At 61.8% G+C, this 20,201-nt stretch overlaps 1 protein-coding gene across 6 annotated transcripts in view; it reads left to right on the top strand.

Annotated features, from left to right (window-relative positions):
• SCARB1 (scavenger receptor class B member 1) overlaps window positions 1-20,201 on the top strand; it is a 37,089-nt gene that overhangs the window by 8,206 nt on the left and 8,682 nt on the right. For 3 of the 6 annotated variants that reach the window (XR_013997234.1, XR_013997235.1, XR_013997236.1), the window contains exons 2-10: window positions 7,782-7,939; window positions 9,877-10,018; window positions 10,423-10,626; window positions 11,663-11,758; window positions 11,967-12,082; window positions 14,084-14,250; window positions 16,647-16,716; window positions 17,264-17,382; window positions 18,779-18,852. Coding sequence is in view for 3 of the 6 variants with exons in the window: in XM_081113916.1 (XP_080970042.1) it covers window positions 7,782-7,939; window positions 9,877-10,018; window positions 10,423-10,626; window positions 11,663-11,758; window positions 11,967-12,082; window positions 14,084-14,250; window positions 17,264-17,382; window positions 18,779-18,852 (1,076 nt within the window). In the remaining 3 variants the exon portion in view is untranslated. The remainder of the gene's footprint in view (window positions 1-7,781; window positions 7,940-9,876; window positions 10,019-10,422; window positions 10,627-11,662; window positions 11,759-11,966; window positions 12,083-14,083; window positions 14,251-16,646; window positions 16,717-17,263; window positions 17,383-18,778; window positions 18,853-20,201) is intronic. The other 3 variants (XM_081113916.1, XM_081113914.1, XM_081113915.1) reach the window with 1 other exon arrangement.

Raw genomic sequence — 20,201 nt, 5'->3', positions numbered from 1 at the left:
TTCTGTTGCTGACCCTCCCCTGGGGGTGTTCTCCCCGTTGGTTTTTCGTGCACACGTTAATGTTTTAATTAATCGGGGAAACCGAAGTCTGATTTACATGATCTGAGGACCCTCACGCCGCTTGGAAGGGGTGAGAAAAAATCCACTGATTTTGAGAGAGAGAGGGAGAAGAGAGGACGGGAAGGGTGGGGGGGAGAGAGAGAAACATTGATGTGAGAACGACACAGCAGTTGGCTGCCTCCTGCACGGGTCCTGAGGGGGCTGGGGATCTGGTCTGCAGCCCAGGTCCGACAGGCCCCTGATCGGAAATTGGACCCACGACCCCTGGGCCTCAGGCTGACACTGTAACCGCTGAGAGGCACCTGCCAGCGCAAACCACCAGGAGGCTTTAAGGCTTCAAAACAGACCCAGGCCCGGCCGGCGTGGCTCAGTGGTTAAGCGTTGACCTATGAACCAGGAGGTCACGGTTCAATTCCCAGTCGGAGCACAGGCCCAGTTCAGGCTTGATCACCAGGAGGGAGCGTGCAGGAGGCAGCCAATCACTGATCTCTCATCATCGCTGTTTCTATCTCTCTGTCCCTCTCCCTTCCTCTCTCTCTAAAGTCAATAAAAACATATTTTAAAAAATTAATGAGCTGTTCAGCTACCACCTCCTAAGGAGGTCTTGGATAGAGTCTAACAAAGTCATCTCTGAGACGGTCAGCACGGAGGTGCAACCTGAACGCATGAAGTGCGGAGACCGGGGGCAAAGGGCCCAGCAGCCCTTCTTGCTGCCGCCTCCCTTTCCCACGTCTGCTATCGTGAAATAGGAACCAAGCGTAAGAGCTGGGGGCTGCGGGGGCAGAGTGCCAGGGAGCGGCATAGCATGTGCAAAGGCCCTGTGGCAGGAAAGAGCGTGGTGTGTTGGAGGAGAAGGCCTGGGAGGTGGGCAGGGGCCTGTGAAGAAGGTACTTACAGGCTGTGGGGCCGGATGGGCGGTACACCACGGGGGAGGTTTCAACCAGGGCGTGCAATGCTCCAATCTGCATTTCTTTTATTTTTATTTATTTATTTTTAAAAAATATATTTTATTGATTTTTTACAGAGAGAAAGGGAGAGGGATAGAGCGTTACAAACATTGATGAGAGAGAAGCATCGATCAGCTGCCTCCTGCACACCCACTACTGGGGATGTGGCCAGCAACCAAGGTACATGCCCTTGACCGAAATCGAACCCGGGACCCTTGAGTCTGCAGGCGGATGCTCTATCCACTGAGCCACACCGGTCAGGGCTGCATTTCTTTTAAAAGAGCATTCTGGCGCTGGCCGGTGTGGCTCAGGGGATAGCGCCTCGGCCTGCGGACTGGAGTGTCTCTGGTCAGTTCTGGTCGAGGGCACCTACCTGGGTTGCAGGCCCCATCCCGTCCCCGGTCGGGGCCCATGCAGGACATGTCTCTCTCACGTGGGTGTTCCTCTGTCTCTCCCCCTCCCTCCCACTCTCTCTAGAGATCAGTGGGGAAAATATCCTCGGGTGAGGATTAAAAACAGAGAGAGAGAGAGAACAGTCCGGCTGCAGAGAGAACGGCGTGGCCCGAGTCTGGAGCGGCCGTGCCGGGGGAGAAGCCGGCCCCACGGTTCCAGGGTCACCACCGGGCACTCGCCCCGCCCCGCCCCTCCCCGTGCAGCCAGCCCCGTCTTCCAAACGCCCATCCGATCAATAGCTGAGAACCCGTGGGCCTGTGCCAGGCAGCGGCACCGCGGTCCCTGCCCTCCCGGCCCCGGGCCTCCCGGGCCGACAGACAGGAAACAGTAAACACGCTGCAGGGGCCACGGGCGCAGGGCCCCTCCGGGAACCGGGGTCGACGCTCGGCCCCCTGAGCCACACGGCCGCCGGGCAGCAGCTGAGCGCTTGCTATCGGGACGGGGTCCTGCAGTCGCAGGTGGTGAGGCGGGGAACGGGGTTCACTCGGTGCCATCTGTCCTTTTCCTTCGGGGAGAAAACCCAGGGGAGCAGGGCCGGAGGCGGGACCCCAGGGAGAGGTCACGCCAGGCAGGCGGAGGCCGAGGGCCGGGGAGCGGGACCGGTCACCCGCGGGCGGCCAGGCAGCCAGTCCTCCCGGCCGCCCACACCCGGCGGCGGGTCGGGAGGAGCTGATGGTCCGTGAACGGGGAGCGGTGTCGCCGGGTTGTGCCAAAGGTCAGGCTCTGTCTGCTCTCCGGGGTGGGAGGCTCCTGTGCGTGCCGGAGGGCGCGCCGAGGACTCCTCGCCCTTTACCGAAACCTGCCCGGGCAGATGCGGAGGAGTCGGTCTGGACTCGTAGCCGGCAGGTTTATTCTGCAACACGGCCCGGAGTCCTGTCAGGCCAGGAGCCACGGTCCCGATGGATGGCAGGGCCGCCAGCCAGCTGGCCCCGTCCCAATGCCCAGGCACGCCCTTCTTCCCCTGGGACTGGGCGGAAGTGTGGCCGGGAGGGGCCAGGACCCGGGAGCCACCCTCTGGGAGCTGGGAGGTGCCCTGGGGGTGGACGTGAGCACATCCATGTGGGTGAGAGGTGTGGGGCATGGGGCTGGGGGCTGGTGCCATGAGGTGCGCTGGCATCCATGGCATTTATTTTTATTTTTTAAGAACACTTTAGAAAATATGTATATATATAGTTTTATTGATGTCAGAGCACAAGGGAGAGGGAGAGAGAAACATCCATGATGAGAGAGAATCACGGATCGGCTGCCTCCTGCACGCCCCACGCTGGGGATGGAGCCCGAACCCGGGCCTGTGGCCGGGCCGGGAATCGAACCCTGACCTCCTGGCTCCTAGGTGGACGCTCAGCCGCTGAGCCGGCTGCCGGCCTCTTTTCTTCTTATAAGGACACCCGTCCTGGGCGTCAGGGCCCCGTGAACCCGGGATGACTCATCTGAGAGCCTGAACTAATTATATCTGCGAGGAGGCTGCGTCCAAATAAGGCCCCGCTCTGAGGCCCCAGGTGGACGTGAATCCTGGGGGACACTGTCTGACCCCCGGCAGCGTGAGTGCCCGGCCCTGGCGCCCCCGGGACGCTGGGTGCAGCTCCGACCCGGTGCCTGGGCTCCCGGGAGCGTGACTTGGTCCTGAAAGCCGCTCCCTCTGAGGGCGGCTTGCTCGGCGGCCACGGCACCGTGACAGCTGGACCGGCCGAGATGAGCGGCGTAGAACCCGGGCCGGAGGACACGGAGGAGAACGCGTGCGAGAGGGCGCGGGCGCGGGGACAGGAAGGCCCGCGAGAGGCCGCTCCTCGCCCACCGGGTCCTCGCCCGGAGGTGACGCGGGTCCGGGCTTCCTTCCGAAGCTGTGCGTTCGTCCACAGGATGTCCCCTCCCTGGACACGCGGCCCTTGTCCCTCAGGCCTCCCCACCGGGCTGGGAGGCCCTCCTGGCACAGAAGTCACACGCCTGTGGGCAGCGGGAGGCCTCCGGGCACCCTGCCCGCCCCGTACACGCGATACCACAAGGGCGGAGTTGCGTCCCTCCTCACAGAGCGTGAGGCCCTGCTCCCCGGGGGGCCACGGAGGTTGGGGTCCATTTTACTTTATTTTTAAATTTACTTATTTTTGTAAATATATTTCTTTATTGATTGCAGAGAGGAAGGGAGAAGGAGAGAGAGAGAGAGAGATAGGAACATCGATGACAGGGAGAATCATGGACTGGCTGCCTCCGTCACGCCCCGCACTGGGGATGGAGCCTGCAGCCCGGGCCTGTGCCCTGACTTGGAAGCAGACCTCCTGGTTCGCAGGGCGACGCTCTAACCACTGACCACACTGGCTAGGCCTACGGGGCTCGACCTGGTGGGAGCGGGCACCAGCCCTGACCCAGGGCCCTGGGGACATGACAGCACCCCTTGCCTCTTGTTAAAGGTTAACCCTCGGCTTCCAGCTGGCGGGCGCGCCCCCAGCGTTTATAAAATGTGCAATTCCTGGCGGACTGTTTAGTCAGGGGCACTGACCCCTTTCCCTTCGGTTCTTTTTTTTTTTTTTTTTTTTTTTACAGAGAGGAAGGGAGAGAGATAGAGAGTTAGAAACATCGATGAGAGAGAATCATCGATCAGCTGCCTCCTGCACATCTCCCACTGGGGATATGCCCGCAACCCAGGTACATGCCCTTGACCGGAACCGAACCTGGGACCTTTCAGTCCGCAGGCCGACGCTCTATCCACTGAGCCACACCGGTTTTGGCTCCCTTCGGTTCTTAAAAAAATAAAGCCAACAGCCAACAAACAGCCGCCAAGGGCGCGTGATTCACAACGAGACCTAGTGTTTTGGTCAGATCGGCAAAGCGTGTATTTCTCGGTGCCGTGTGTGTGTGCCGTGTATATGTGTGTCGTGTGTCATGTGCGTGTGAGTGCCGTGTGCGCATACGTGGTGTATGTGCGTGCTGTGTGCCGTGCGCGCGCTGTGTGTGTGTGCGCTGTGTGCCGTGTGCGCGCCGTGTGTGTGTGCATGCGTGTGTGCTGTGTGCCGTGTGTGTGTGTGTGTGTGTGTGTGTGTGTGCGCGCGCGCCGGGAGAGGGAGAGGCTGGCGGTCGCTGGGCGAAGCCTCTGGGGGAGGCAGCCCCGGGCCGGGGGTCCCTGCGGGCGGGAGCCGCTGTCCCTTTCGCACAGCCTTGGCGACCCCACCATGTGTTCCTGGGACGCGGCCACGGCCGCCGAGGACGGCTCCTTGGGCAATTGTCCTTGTGACAGATCCGCCCGCTGCCATCGTCGGGGCAGGCGGGTGGGGGTCTTGTCACCTCCCTCCACCGGGGAGGAAGGGGCGGTGGCCGCGTGTCCGCGTGGCCAGTCGGGGGCGGGAGGGGAGGCCGGGCGGCCGGCTGTCTGGGAAGGGACAGAGCTCGTGCTGGGCTTTGCCGGCCCCGCTGGCGCTGTCTGAGCGGCTCGGCTCCGCTGTCGTCACCGACAGTCGATGCCACGTGCCCGGCCGCGTGGCTCAGTGGCTGAGCGTCGACCTAGGAACCAGGAGGTCAGGGTTCGAATCCCGATCAGGGCACAGGCCCGAGTTGCGGGCTCCATCCCCAGTGTGGGGCGTGCAGGAGGCGGCCGACCCGTGATTCTCCCTTGTCATCGATGTTTCTATCTCTCCGTCTCCCTTCCTCCCTGAAATCAATAAAAGCATATTTTTGAAAAGAACAAAAAAGTAGGCTAAGAGCTAAAAAATGAACGTGGATGAAATTTTCATTCTTTTCCGTCACGTGGTCGCCGAGCCACTGCCCGGCCGTACTCTGCATTTTGAAAACATTTACGCTTCACGATGAGTCACGAAAACATAGGCAAAGGAGTACGTGGCAGACCGCGCCCGATGCTTCCGGGCGATTCCGTGCTCAGAGCTCACGCGGCCGGTCGCCTGCAGCGCGTGCTGAGGGCCTGCTGGGCGCCACGCACGGCCCAGGCCCGGGGAGGCGGGGGGCACGGCAGACGTCGGCCGGAGCTCCCAAACCGTTCACAGTGGACGGGTTCGTGGGCCGTGCAAACCTCCTGCCACGTGCAAGCCGCCACGTGTGGCCTCATGTGTCCCCTGCTTGGTGCTCTTTGTTGTGTTTTTCTTTTAAAATATATTTTTATTGATTTCAGAGAGGAAGGGAGAGGGAGATGGAAACGTCAGTGATGAGAGAGAATCATGGATCGGCTGCCTCCTGCATGTGCCCTGACTGGGAATCGAACCGTGACCTCCTAGGCCAGTGATGGCGAACCTATGACACGCGTGTCAGAGGTGACACGCGAACTCATTTTTTTTTGTTGATTTTTCTTTGTGAAATGGCATTTAAATATATAAAATAAATATCAAAAATATAAGTCTTTGTTTTACTGTGGTTGTAAAGATCAAAAAATTTCTATATGTGACACGGCACCAGAGTTAAGTTAGGGTTTTTCAAAATGCGGACACGCCGAGCTCAAAAGGTTCGCCATCGCTGGCCTAGATGGTGTCTCAGGGAGGAAAGGCCAGGGGGTCCACACCCCAAACCGCAGGACCAGACGCGCTGGGGAGGAGGGTCGCCCGGGGCGAGGTCCCGCCCGCAGGGATTGTCCCGCGAGGCCTGGGGCTCTCTGCCTGGGGACCTCCTGGACCTGCCCCGCGTCCTTGCCCAGCTCCGTCCGTCCGTCTGTCCGCCCGCCCGCAGCGGCTTTTCCTGGCAGCTGGCTCCCTCCTGTTCCTGAGGGGTGTCCATTGTTCGGGCCGCGGCCGTTTACCTGTTGATGGCCACTCGGGTTATTTTAAGACCTGTTTTTAAAGCGCATTCGTTGTTGGCAGACGTGTGGATACGTCCGGCTTCCTTCCTGGCCTTTGCCCGGCTGAGTCCCCGGCCAAGACCACCCCCCCCCCACCGCCGCCCGGTCTGTTCCTCGCAGAGCCCCGCTCAGGTGCCAGCGCCCAGCTCACTGCCCCCTGTCCGGGCGGCCCTCCTGCCTGTGCAGGGAAGGGTTTGACAAGAGGGGGTGGCGTCCAGACTGGGGTCACCCCTCTCCCCACCGGAAGGTCACCCCTCCGGGAGGTGATGCCAGGGTAGCTGGTGAGCCAGCTGTGGCCTCAGATGTGGGGCGTGGCTCAGTGGTTGAGCATAGACCTATGAACCAGAAAGTCAGGGTTCGATTCCTGGTTGGGGCACGTGCCCGGGTTGCAGGCTCGAACCCCAGCGTGGGCCGTGCAGGAGGCAGCCGATCCATGATTCTCTCTCATCATTGATGTTTCTCTCTCCCCCTCCTTCCCTCTGACATCAATAGAGATACATTGAAAAAGAAGCTCATGAAATGTGGGGGGATCTGGCAGAACTGAGCCCTCAGGGCTGCAGGAGCCTGGAAGGGGGATGGCCGCTGATGCCTTTGGTTTGGGGGTGACCCCATCAGTGCCCCACAGTCCCCCACACACACACACATACCAGTGGTCCTCTGGGTCCCAGATACCGCGTCCACATTAGGACTGAGCTGGAGACAGGCCTTTCGCGGCCCACGCCTGGCACACAGGGCCCCCCTCTCCCCGCCGCACGCCCCAATCTTGTGGCTTCACCTCGCAGCCACGGGGTCAGCGGGACTCGGTCACCGTGGTCCGGGCTCCCCCTCCCCCCCAAGCAGGACCTTCCTGGGCAAAGGTCAGGGTCAGGCCTGCGGAGGCGGATCGAGCACGTAGGCCCTCGTTCCCAGGGTGGGGGATCGAGGACCATCCTAACACTTGTCGCGGCTGCCGGGCGGGGGGGCGGGGGGCGGGGGGTGGAGACGCTGCCCAGGGAGGGGTCCTGTGGTGAAGCGCTGAGCACAGCCCTGGCCGGTATGGATCAGTGGATAGAGCGTCGGTCTGTAGACGGAAGGGTCCTGGGTTCGATTCTGGTCAAGGGCACCTGCTCGGGTTGTGGGCTGATCAATGAGTCTCTCTCAATTGCCAGGGTCCCCTGATCGGGCTGTTGTTATTAAAACACACAAAAGCCCAGCTGAGTGTGGCTCAGGGGTTGAGCGTTGACCCAGGAACCAAGAGGTCACCCTCAATTCCCGGTCAGGGCACAGGCCCGGGTTGCAGGCTCGATCCCCAGTGGGGGGCGTGCAGGGGGCAGCCGGTCAGTGATTCTCATCATTGATGTTTCTCTTCCCCTCCCTCCCTCTCTGAAATCAATAAAACACACCCCCACACCCACACACACCAGCTGACTAGATTCCCTATTAACTGTAATCGTGCGAACCCCTTTCCGGACGTGCTGGGGGCGGGGTGTCGGCCGGGTCTGTGCGGGGGGTGGGCGGGCGCGAGGCCCTGGCGCCCTCCTCACTCCTCACGGCGCTTGTCTCGCCCCCAGAACGTGCGCATCGACCCCAGTAGCCTGACCTTCAACATGTGGCGGGAAATCCCCGTCCCCTTCTATCTCTCCGTCTACTTCTTCGACGTCGTCAACCCCAGCGAGGTGCTGCAGGGCGAGAAGCCGCAGGTGCGGGAGCGCGGGCCCTACGTGTACAGGTGAGCAGGGAGGCGGCGGGCCGGGGCGGGGCAGACGGGACGGGGGGCTGCCATGCCGAGCCCCAGGGGGGACTCCAGAAGCAGGCCCTGGCTCGGGGACAGCGCGGGCGGGAAGTGCGCTGTCTGTTCCGTGCACAGTCGGGCTCTGGGCAACCAGGCGCGAAACTCAACAGCTGTGCCCGACGTCTGGGAGTCAGACACTCGAGTCAGAGTCAGTGGCAAGCCTTCACTCACTCACTCATCCAGTCCTTCATTCACTCACTCATCCAGTCCTTCGTTCACTCACTCACTCACTCACTCACTCACTCACTCATCCAGTCCTTCACTCACTCACTCATCCAGTCCTTCCTTCACTCACTCATCCAGTCCTTCACTCATTCACTCACTCATCCAGTCCTTCATTCACTCACTCACTCACTCACTCACTCATCCAGTCCTTCACTCACTCACTCACTCATCCAGTCCTTCACTCACTCACTCACTCACTCATCCAGTCCTTCCTTCACTCACTCACTCATCCAGTCCTTCCTTCACTCACTCACTCACTCACTCATCCAGTCCTTCATTCACTCACTCACTCACTCACTCACTCACTCATCCAGTCCTTCATTCACTCACTCACTCACTCATCCAGTCCTTCATTCACTCACTCACTCACTCATCCAGTCCTTCATTCACTCACTCACTCACTCACTCACTCACTCACTCATCCAGTCCTTCATTCACTCACTCACTCACTCATCCAGTCCTTCATTCACTCACTCACTCACTCATCCAGTCCTTCATTCACTCACTCACTCATCCAGTCCTTCATTCACTCACTCACTCACTCACCCAGTCCTTCATTCACTCACTCACCCAGTCCTTCATTCACTCACTCACCCAGTCCTTCATTCACTCACTCATCCAGTCCTTCATTCACTCACTCATCCAGTCCTTCATTCACTCACTCACTCATGCAGTCATTCATTCACTCATTCATTCTTCACTCAGTTACTCCGTCACTATTTTATTCATTCATTCACTGATTCACTCGCTCATTGATTCACTCACTCATTCATTATTCACTTATTCAATCACTCATTCATTCACTCACTGATTCACTCACTCACCCTTTTACTCATTGATTCTTTTGTTCATTGATTCACTCATTCATTAGTCACTCCTTCAGTCATTGATTTTTTTAAAAATATATTTTATTGATTTTTTACAGAGAGGAAGGGAGAGGGATAGAGAGTTAGAAACATCGATGAGAGAGAAACATCGATCAGCTGCCTCCAGCACACCCCCTACTGGGGATGTGCCTGCAACCAAGGTACATGCCCTTGACCGGAATCGAACCTGGGACCCTTCAGTCCGCAGGCCGACACTCTATCCACTGAGCCACACCGGTTAGCGCAGTCATGATTCTTTAACTCACACATTTAATTCACTCACTCACTCACTCACTCATTTACTCATTTATTCATTGATTCGCTCACTCGTTCACCCAGTGGATTTCTGTGCTGTCCTAGGCACAGGGAGCCCGGAAATGGACAGAAGCCCTGAGCTGCCTGCAGCCGAGGGTGGAGGGTGATGAATAAGTAAAATCCTATGTTAGTGGCGGGGAAGGGGGCCTAGGGCTGTGTCGGGTGCGGTACGTTAGGGCTGAGACGACCAGGTGGGCTCTCGGACAAGGTGACACGTGAGCAGAGACTCACAGAGGCGGACTGGCCAGGTGGAGGGGACGTGTTGGGCTTTGGGGCGCTCTCCTGGGCACCGATGCGCCTCGCATGTCCTGCGGTGGGCAGACGGCGGGAGGACGGACTGGGGGGAGGTGACCAGGCTCGGCTGTGGCGCCGGCAGGTTGGAGATGTGCAGAGACACGCGCGCACGGGCACCCCAGGAAGCCAGGCGTCGCCCCAGTCCCCTGGGCGCTGACCCGCCCCTCTCCGCAGGGAGTACCGGCACAAGGACAACATCACCTTCAACGACAACGACACGGTCTCCTTCCTCGAGTACCGCAGCTTCGAGTTCCAGCCCCACAAATCCAACGGCTTGGAGAGCGACTACATCAACATGCCCAACATCCTGGTGCTGGTAGGTGCCCGCGGCCGCCCTCGCCACGCCCACTGCAGCGGCCCTTAGCCAGACAGGTTCCCCGGTGGGCCCTTCTCTCTCTCTCTCTCTCTCTCTCTCTCTCTTAATATATTTTTACTGATTTCAGAGAGGAAGGGAGAGAGAGAGAAACATCAATGATGAGAGAGAATCACTGACCGGCTGCCTCCTGCACACCCCACACTGGGGATGGAGCCCGCAACCCGGGCCTGTGCCCTGACTGGGCGTTGAACCGTGACCTCCGGGTTCCTAGGTGGATGCTCAGCCCCTGAGTCCCGCCGGCCGGGTGCCTCCGGGGCTCTCTGCCTTGAGGCCGGGCTTCAAGGCCCAGGGGGACAGGCCGGCCACCCCCAGCCTCTGACCCCAGCTGCCCCCTCGCTCTGCAGAGCGCGGCCATGATGATGGAGAAGAAGCCGATGGCCCTGAAGATTCTGATGACCTTGGCCTTCAGCAGCCTGCGCCAGCGCGCCTTCATGAACCGCACGGTGGGCGAGGTCATGTGGGGCTACGACGACCCCCTCGTCAGCCTGGTCAACAAGTACCTGCCCGGCGTGTTCCCCATCAAGGGCAAGTTCGGGCTGTTCGCGGAGGTACGCGCAGCTCGGAGACCTGCCCCCGTCCTCCGTCCACACGTCCCGGAGGCCAGTCGCCGGCTTTTTAAAAAAATATATTTTTTTGTTGCTAGCTAGTGTAACGGAGAGCTCCTGTTTCCACCACCGGCTTGCCTTGGGGGCTGGCGGGGGGCCCTGGGGCCGCGGGTTGTCACTGGCAGAAAGCCCAGCTCCTCTCACTGGCTTAAATCAAACGGAGGAGTTACTGGCTCACGTACCTGAAAACCCAAAGGATGGGTTCAGGCACAGTTTGATCCAGGCTCCCGTGATGTGATTGGCGACGATAGCGCTGATCCGAGCTGCCTGGTTTTCCTTTCCTTTTTTTTTCCTTTTTCCCTTTTATTTCTTTCTTTTTTTTTTTTTTTTTTTTTTTTTTAAACATTTTTTTTTTTTTTTAATATATTTTATTGAGTCTTCACAGAGAGGAAAGGAGAGAGACAGAGAGTCAGAAACATCGATGAGAGAGAAACATCAACCAGCTGCCTCCTGCACACTCCCCACTGGGGATGTGCCCGCAACCCAGGTACATGCCCTTGACCGGAATCGAACCTGGGACCTCTCAGTCCGCAGGCCGATGCTCTACCCACTGAGCCAAACCGGTTTCGGCCCCTTTTATTTCTTTTTTTCCAAATATGTTTTTATGGATTTCAGAGAGGGGAAGGGAGACGGGGGCGGGGAAAGAGAGAGAGAGAGAGAGAGAGCGCAATATCGATCAGCTGCCTCCTGCACACCCCCTACTGGGGACCGAACTTGCAGCCAGGGCACGTGCCCTGACTGGGAATCGAACTGGCGACCTCTTGGTGCCTGGGTCCACGCTCAGCCACGGAGCCACGCCAGCCAGGCTGGTCCTTCTCTTCTCGATCCCCCGGCACTGGGGACGCTGGGATTGCCTAGGACGAAACGGCGGGGGGGTGGGGGTTGCAGGCCAGCTCCTGGGTGCCCCCCTTTTCCCCCCCTTCCCCCCCCCCCGGCTCCTGAGGCTCACAGCTGCTGCTGTTCTCTGCTGTGTCCGCAGCTCAACAACTCCAACTCCGGGCTCTTCACCGTGTACACGGGGATCAAAAACTTCAGCCGCGTCCACCTCGTGGACAAGTGGAACGGGCTCAGCAAGGTGAGCGCGGGGGCCGCGGGCCGCCCAGCACGCGCCTCTGCTTATAACCCAGGCAGATGGGAGGTGCGTGCGTCCCTCCTCACTGGCCCCTGCCCCGGCCGCTGGGCCCACGGATCCCTGGTCACCAGCCCCGCCCGGGCCTTCCGCTGCTCCCGGTGCCGTGCTGTTTCCCGTCACCGCTGACCCTCTGGCCTGGATGCCTCTGCAGGTCAACTACTGGCACTCGGACCAGTGCAATATGATCAACGGGACGTCCGGGCAGATGTGGGCGCCGTTCATGACCCCCGAGACCCCCCTGGAGTTCTACAGCCCCGAGGCCTGCCGGTGAGCGCCCGCCGGGCCCTGGGGGCTCAGCCTCTGTCGTGGCTCAGAGAGCGTGGGCTCCCCGGGCATTCGCCAGCCCTCGCGCCCTCGCAGGCTCCGTTGGTTCACCTGGAGGAGCCAGGCTCCGGCCTCGGCAACTGGAGCAGGGACAGGGCGAGGGAGGCAGCTGGTGCAGGGACAGGGCGAGGGAGGCAGCTGGTACAGGGACAGGGCGAGGGAGGCAGCTGGTGCAGGGACAGGGCGAGGGAGGCAGCTGGAGGAGGGACAGGGCGAGGGAGGCAGCTGGTGCAGGGACAGGGCGAGGGAGGCAGCTGATGCAGGGACAGGGCGAGGGAGGCAGCTGGAGGAGGGACAGGGCGAGGGAGGCAGCTGGTACAGGGACAGGGCGAGGGAGGCAGCTGGAGGAGGGACAGGGCGAGGGAGGCAGCTGGAGGAGGGACAGGGCGAGGGAGGCAGCTGGTACAGGGACAGGGCGAGGGAGGCAGCTGGAGGAGGGACAGGGCGAGGGAGGCAGCTGGGACAGGGACAGGGCAAGGGAGGCAGCTGGTACAGGGACAGGGCAAGGGAGGCAGCTGGAGGAGGGACAGGGCGAGGGAGGCAGCTGGAGGAGGGACAGGGTGAGGGAGGCAGCTGGGACAGGGACAGGGCGAGGGAGGCAGCTGGTACAGGGACAGGGCGAGGGAGGCAGCTGGTGCAGGGACAGGGTGAGGGAGGCAGCTGGAGCAGGGACAGGGCGAGGGAGGCAGCTGGGACAGGGACAGGGCGAGGGAGGCAGCTGGAGCAGGGACAGGGCGAGGGAGGCAGCTGGGACAGGGACAGGGCGAGGGAGGCAGCTGGTGCAGGGACAGGGCGAGGGAGGCAGCTGGTGCAGGGACAGGGCGAGGGAGGCAGCTGGTGCAGGGACAGGGCGAGGGAGGCAGCTGGAGCAGGGACAGGGCGAGGGAGGCAGCTGGGACAGGGACAGGGCGAGGGAGGCAGCTGGTGCAGGGACAGGGCGAGGGAGGCAGCTGGTGCAGGGACAGGGCGAGGGAGGCAGCTGGTGCAGGGACAGGGCGAGGGAGGCAGCTGGTGCAGGGACAGGGCGAGGGAGGCAGCTGGTGCAGGGACAGGGCGAGGGAGGCAGCTGGTGCAGGGACAGGGCGAGGGAGGCAACTGGTGCAGGGACAGGGCGAGGGAGGCAGCTGGCCACGGGCGGCCATGGGGCATGGGTGGCCGTGGGCAGGAAACAATCGAGGCTTCGGGAGGCGGTGAAATAAGGCCACGATTGGTGCCGTCTGGTTGGGCTAGTTCCCACCTGGGTCCTGGGCGGGAGGACCTGGGTGCATCCGCCTGGGCCCCTGGGTCTGGGGAGGTGCAGCTGCGGAGGCCGGCTCAGGGGCGCCCGGGCAGGGGTCCTGTCTGTCCCCCTTCCCATGGGAACTCCCCAGCGTGAGCCGGGACTCCCCTGCCTCCCGGGTGGGCGAGGCGCTGGGGACATGGCTGGACGGGATGGGACAGGTCCCTGATCCCCAGAGCCTGTGTCCTGGCTGGGGGCCCAGGCCAGTGTGCCCCGGGGGCAGAGCGGGAGGGATTGTGGTGTGTGTATTCACTTTTTAAATTTTTATTTTAGTTTTAAAAAATATACTTTTTTATTGATTTCAAAGAGGAAGGGAGAGGGAGAGAGAGCGAAATATCCATGATGAGAGGGAATCATGGATCGGCTGCCTCCTGCACGCCCCACACTGGGGACGGAGCCCACAACCCGGGCCTGTGCCCTGACCAGGAATCGAACCGTGACCTCCTGGTTCATAGGCCGACGCTCAACCACGGAGCCACGGCAGTTAGGGCCACTTAAAAAAAATGTTTCTATTGAGTTTAGAGAGGACGGGACGGGGAGAGGGAGGGGGAGGGGGAGGGGAGAGAAACAGCAACAGCGATGATGAGAGAGAATTGCGGACGGGCTGCCTTCTGCTGGTGGCAGCGCCACATTCCGGGGGTCACCCCACCCGTCTGTCCCCCCAGGTCCATGAAGCTGATCTATGAGGAGGCCGGGGTGTTCGAGGGCATCCCCACCTTCAGGTTCAAGGCCCCCAGAACCTTATTTGCCAACGGGTCTGTCTACCCGCCCAATGAGGGCTTCTGTCCGTGCCTGGAGTCGGGCATCCAGAACGTCAGCACCTGCAGGTTCAGTACGTGTCTTCGCCCGGGGGTGGACGGTCACCCTGACCCCTGACCTCAGGCCCGAGGGTGGGATGCTCACCCTGACCCCTGACCCCAGGCCCGAGGGTGGGACGGCCACCCTGACCCCTGACCCCAGGCCCGAGGGTGGGACGGCCACCCTGACCCCTGACCCCAGGCCCGAGGGTGGGACAGCCACCCTGACCCCTGACCCCAGGCCCGAGGGTGGGACAGTCACCCTGACCCCTGACCCCAGGCCCGAGGGTGGGACGGCCACCCTGACCCCTGACCCCAGGCCCGAGGGTGGGACAGTCACCCTGACCCCTGACCCCAGGCCCGAGGGTGGGACAGTCACCCTGACCCCAGGCCCGAGGGTGGGACAGTCACCCTGACCCCTGACCCCAGGCCCCCAGGGTGGGACGGGTCACCCCGGCCCTGTGACCTCAGGCCCGAGGGCGGGTGGGTGAGGCCATACCTGCTCTGCGCGCCATCCCGGCCTCTGCGCCCTTGGTACGCCGGTCCGGCCAGAGATAAGGCGGCGCAGAGAGACAATCTGAGAGAAAGAAGCCCGTCGGTCAGTTGCCTGCGCAGCAAACTCCCCGGACCTCCGTCACCTGGGACGCAAACCGCGACTGTTAACGGCTCTGTGGCTCCCGTCCCGCGTCAGGTCCCCTGCCGCCCTGTGGCCGCGCCCTTGACCTCGGGGCAGCCCAGGGCCCTGCAGCGCCCGGTCATCCAGGCCGCGCGCCCCCCGAAGGCGGGTTCCCTGGGGCCGTGTCCCCTCCCGAGCTCGTCCGGCCTCCACACCCGACCTGGGGCTTGGGAATGAGGCTCCGGGGGCCCCTGCACCGCGTCCCGCGTCCCGGAGGGAAAGACGCCGGTCCGATTGTTCTGGAACATCTCGCCGGGCAGCGAGTGGCCGGCGGCTGTGGGGGGGCACAGTGCTCTCCGGCCTCAGCGGCTCCATGTGGACGCTTGGGGGCAGCTCCCCCCACTTTGTTCCCTCAGCCAGTGGGACAGCGAGCGGGCGGTCGGCCCTGCCTTGCCCGCCTTCGGGCTCGTGTGGATGGAATCGGGGTGCGCTCTCTGTCTTTCCTCTTTCCGGGACCCTTCTGCCCATTGTCTCATCCGTGAGGCCCATCCTGTGGTCCTGGGAGGGTGGGCGCCTTCTTCCTGGCTGTATAGTGCTCCACCGGGGACACACCTCGCGTTCCTCGCCTCTTTTATGCTCAGAGGACCTGGTTTCTGGGGTTTTAAAACGTGACCTTTGGGGCGGCGGGGACGTGCCTGTGCGTGTCTCGGGGCGCATGGTCCTGCCTTCCTGTGGCATTTTATCTGGAGATAAGACACCCACCACCTCCCTTCCCAGGAGACAAGCTCTTGGACCCAGGGCCTCAGGCTCCACATATCGATCATCCCCCCCCATCACAATCAAAGGTGATCCAGGCAATTAGATAGGCCAGACGCCCTAAAGCTATAAATTAATTAGCACTTGCAACCTGGGCGGTCCTCACGGGCTGTTTGGTAATAAAACTGAAGGAAGCGCAGGCCTGGGTGCTGGCACAACGCCAGGTGGGCTGGCTGTCCGCAGCCGGGGCGGGAGCCGGGCGAGAGCCAGGGCAGGTGATGGCAGCCTGACCACACCCACTGCGCTCCCCCAGCCCTGGGGGCGTGGCCACGGGGTCTGGTGGAGATGCACCACCTTCAAGGGCCCGGCTGGGGACCGCCTCCCTCACCGACAGCCCCGCGTTGCGCCCGCTGTGAGAAGGGGGCCCGGGCGTTCGCTCTGACGGGCTCCTCCCGTGGGGCAGACAGGAAGATGGGACACGGGTCGTCTGGATGGTGGGACAGCGCCCTCGGGTGCGCAGTGGCGTCACAGGTGACGGGAGGCGGCTGTGGAGACCAGGGACCCACACGGGGAAGGAGGGTCTGGTCCCCACGCTCTGTCTGTCTGTCTGTCTGACTGTCTCCAGGAGAGTGTCTGTTGGTGCTTCGAAGCTCGAGCAGCTTTCCAACGCGCATCTTCTCTCTCTTTTTGTTAATCTTCACGCAGGGAAATTTTTCCCATTGATTTTCAGAGAGAGTGGAAGGGAGGGGGAGAGGCAGAGAGAGAGACATCGATGTGAGAGACGCGTGGCCTCCTGCCTGCCCTCCAACCGGGGCTGGGCATTGGACGTGCCACCCAGCACCCGCTGGTGAGCTGGCTGGCCTCTAACCACTGAGCACACCAGCCTGGGCCTCCTCGGGCTGAGGTTTGAGAGGCCAGCTCCATCTTTCCCGCGGGCACTCCGGCACCGCCCTTGTCCTGACCTTGTCCTGACCTTGGGTGGATGTGCCAGGGTTGCCTCACGGGTCAGCTGGTGGAGATGTCTGACCGCATGTTTCTGGGTGGGAATTTCCCGCTCAGGAGCCGGGTCAGGCCCCGCTCACACCCGCTGGCGTCCCTCCCGCAGACCGGCTGCCAGGCGAGAGCAAAGGTGTGTCTCTTCCCTCCAGTGGGCATCGGGAGACCTGGCCGCGGGCGTGCACACCCGAGCGAGCCCCCGTGATCCTGGCGGCTTGGCGATGCTCCCTCCGCCCCCCTCCCCCCTCCTCCCCCCTCCTCCCCCCCAAAGGTCCAATCTGGCTTCGATTCATCTTTGTAGCCTCAGCTCCCACAGCTCCCTCCATACTGTCTGCTCCCCGTGCCCCTCCCACCTCCTGCATCTGCCCCTGCCCCCCCTTCCTCCTGGAATGCCACCGCCCTCCACCCTCCATCCTCCGCCTGGCGCCTCCTCGTCCTTTCTCAGAAGGTGCCCGCGCCCCCGCCCCTGGCACAGAGCTCGCCCCCTGCTGGCTTCCAGACCGAATGGAGGGACCCTCTCTGTCTAGTCATTGTCGTTTGCATCGTGTCATCGTCCAGCACGCTGGGCAGGGGGTGGCTGCGTGTCCTCGTCCCGCATCCCTGTGTCTGGCTCCGGGACTGGCATGAGTCTCGGGACGTGCCAGCGCCTCTGCCCATCTGACGCCCCCTCTGCCTTCCAGACGCGCCCCTGTTCCTCTCCCACCCGCACTTCTACAACGCCGACCCCGCCCTGGCGGAGGCCGTGCTGGGCCTGCACCCCAGCGAGAAGGAGCACTCCCTCTTCCTGGACATCCACCCGGTGAGCAGCCACCGGCAGCCTGAGGGGGGCTTCTGGGGGGATTCCTGGTTGGTGCCCAGCCGGCCCACCCCTCCCCCAGGCTCCAGGGGAGGGGAAGGGGGAGGGGGGACGGGGAGGGGAAGCCCAGCTCGCTCTGGCTTCCACAGCTCCTGGGATATCAAACCGTCAAAGGTCCCTCCTTTGCTCCGACTCCATAGTTCAAGAGCTTGGTTATCTCTGTGTGAGGGAGGGATGTCTGTAAAAGGATCATAAGACAGTAAATTAATTAGGACTTATCAGCCTGCCAATTACCAGAGGCTGCCAACCTACCAGAAAGTTCTCCAGGTGCCAGCCGGCCCGGGATGCCGTGCAGATAATCGCTGTCGGGGGGATTCCAGCGAAAGCGAGAGTGAGGTCCCCTGGGTTCTCGCGGGGCCCTCACTCCTGTGGGTGGGTCTCCCTCCCGCCCCCACCCCCACCCCCACCCTGAGGACCAGGCAGTTCCAGGGGCGGCCTCTCCAGCCTCTCCTCCAGGTCGGCGTGGAGGCCGGGAGAGGGAGAGGCCCTCGTCGTCCCGGTGCTGTGGGCGCCGCGGGAGAGGAGCATTAGCCGGGGGCGGGAAGCTTCCGTCTGCCGAGGGCCCGGGGGGCATTTATAACCTCCTTCGAGGGCCACACGTGATGACCAGCTGAAACACCAGCCGCTGTATTTGGTCAAACGTGTTCTTTTGTTGTGGCTAATCCTCATCTGAGCATTTTTTCCCATCGATTGTTACAGAGAGTGGAAGGGACGCAGGGGGAAAGAGAGAGAGAGAGACATCGATGTGAGAGAGACACATGGATGGGTTGCCTCCCGCACACACCCTGACAGGGGGCAGGGAATTAGCGGGCAGCCCAGGCATGCGCCCTTGACCGGGAATCGAACCCACAACCGTTCAGTGCACGAGCCAATGCTCTATCCCAGAGACACCCCAGCCAGTGCTGGTCAAACACTTTTTAAATATATGTTTTTATTGATTTCAGAGAGGAAAGGAGAGGGAGGGAGAGAGGAACATCCATGAGGAGAGAGAATCATGGATCGGCTGCCTCCTGCACGCCCCACACTGGGGATGGAGCCCACAACCTGGGCCTGTGCCCTGACCCGGAATCGAACCCTGACCTCCTGGTTTATAGGCTGATGATGCTCAACCACTGAGCCGCACCAGCCAGTCAAACATTTCATTAACTCACCTCTAATGGCTTGGCAGGGCCTTACACAGCCCGAGGGCCGGACGGTCCCCACCCCTGCTCTAGAGTGGGTGGAGGGGGGCCAGGGAGCTGGGACAGGCCCGTCCAGAGCGCGACGGGGACAGGGACAGGGGGTTCGGCAGGTGTCGCTGGCGCCCGGGGCCAGGCCCTCACTGTGCGTGTTGCCGCAGGTCACGGGGATCCCCATGAACTGCTCGGTGAAGCTGCAGCTCAGCCTGTACATCAAGGCCGTGCAAGGCATCGGGTGAGTGGGCCGGGGTCTGCAGGAGGGGCGGCCCCTGGGTGTGGCCTCTGGTCCGGGCCGTCGTTCCCCTAATGGGAGTCTTAGCTCTGCCGGGGGCCCCGCCCCAGGACCCCCATCTCTCCTCCCATTGCCCCCCCCCCCCCCCGGAAGTTTCCCACTGAGTTGCATGCCTGGCGCCCAGCAAGGGACAGAAACAAAACCCGGGCAAAACCAAGTGTGTGACAACGGAACCACCAGACAGCGTTCTCTGCTGTGACAGTTCACTTCGTGGGGGGGATTTTTTTAAGCACTGATTTTGTTTTTAGTTTTCATTTTTTAAAATATATTTTTATTGGTTTCAGACAAGGAAGGGAGAGGGACAGAGAGAGATAGAAACATCCATGATGAGAGAGAATCATGGACTGGCCGCCTCCTGCACGCCCCCCACTGGGGATCGAGCCCGCAACCCGGGCCTGTGCCCTGACCAGGGATTGAACCCTGACCTCCTGGTTCATAGGTCAACACTCAACCCCTGAGCCAGGCCGGCCGGGCCTAGGATGTTTTTTCCATTGATTTTTAGAGAGCGAGCGAAGGAGGGAGAGGGAGAGAGAGGAGAGAGAGACACATCGATGTGAGAGACACACTGAGTGTCTGCCTCCCGCATGTCCCCCAGCCCCCCCCCCCCCCACCGGGCGGGAATTAACCTGCAACCTGCCAGGTGTGTGCCCTTGAGCGGGAATGGAACCCGAGACCCTCAGGGCCTCCCTGGGCTTTTCATTGGCCCATACGGGGGCTGCTCAGAGTTCAAGCCACAGAACCCATGGGGGGGGGGCGGGGGCGGTACCCTGACCTTCCTGGGCTTCTGTGTCCCTGTGACCCGAGGGGGGCCACCCCGCGGGCCGATGTCCCTGCGGCTGGGACAGCCTTCTCGGGGAGCTGCTCTCCCCGCGGTGCTTCGCGCCCCCTGGAGGGCGGAGGAGGGACGGCATGGGACCTGCGCTGCCTGCTGGGAAGGTCTGGGGATCGAGTGCTGTTTGCCCTGAACTCCTCTCGTTTTTAAAAGCACAAGCGTGTTTCTGTGGTGTCCTCCCAGCCTCAGCTCTGCGGGGGGCGCTGTGGACTCGCTGCCCTGCAGGAGGCTCGGCCGGCGGGTGCCCCAGGGAGTGTGGGGAGCTGTGGCCGGGCTGTGGCTTTTTGTGCTGAGCCTGGCCCCCCCCATCTGTGCAGCGGCCTCTCAGCACCCCGTAGAGAGGGGCTCAGACCAGCTCACGGGACGATAATGGTCAACTCGGGGCACTTTTCCCAGGCTGTGTGTTTCCCTTTTTAAAATATATGTTTATTGACTTCAGAGAGAGGAAGGGAGAGCGAGA

This window comes from Myotis nattereri (genome assembly GCF_964212035.1).
Source record: "Myotis nattereri genome assembly, chromosome: 19".
Taxonomy (NCBI): Eukaryota; Metazoa; Chordata; class Mammalia; order Chiroptera; family Vespertilionidae; genus Myotis; species Myotis nattereri.
Note: the sequence above shows the minus strand (reverse complement) of the source record. Positions and strands in the feature narration are given on the sequence as shown.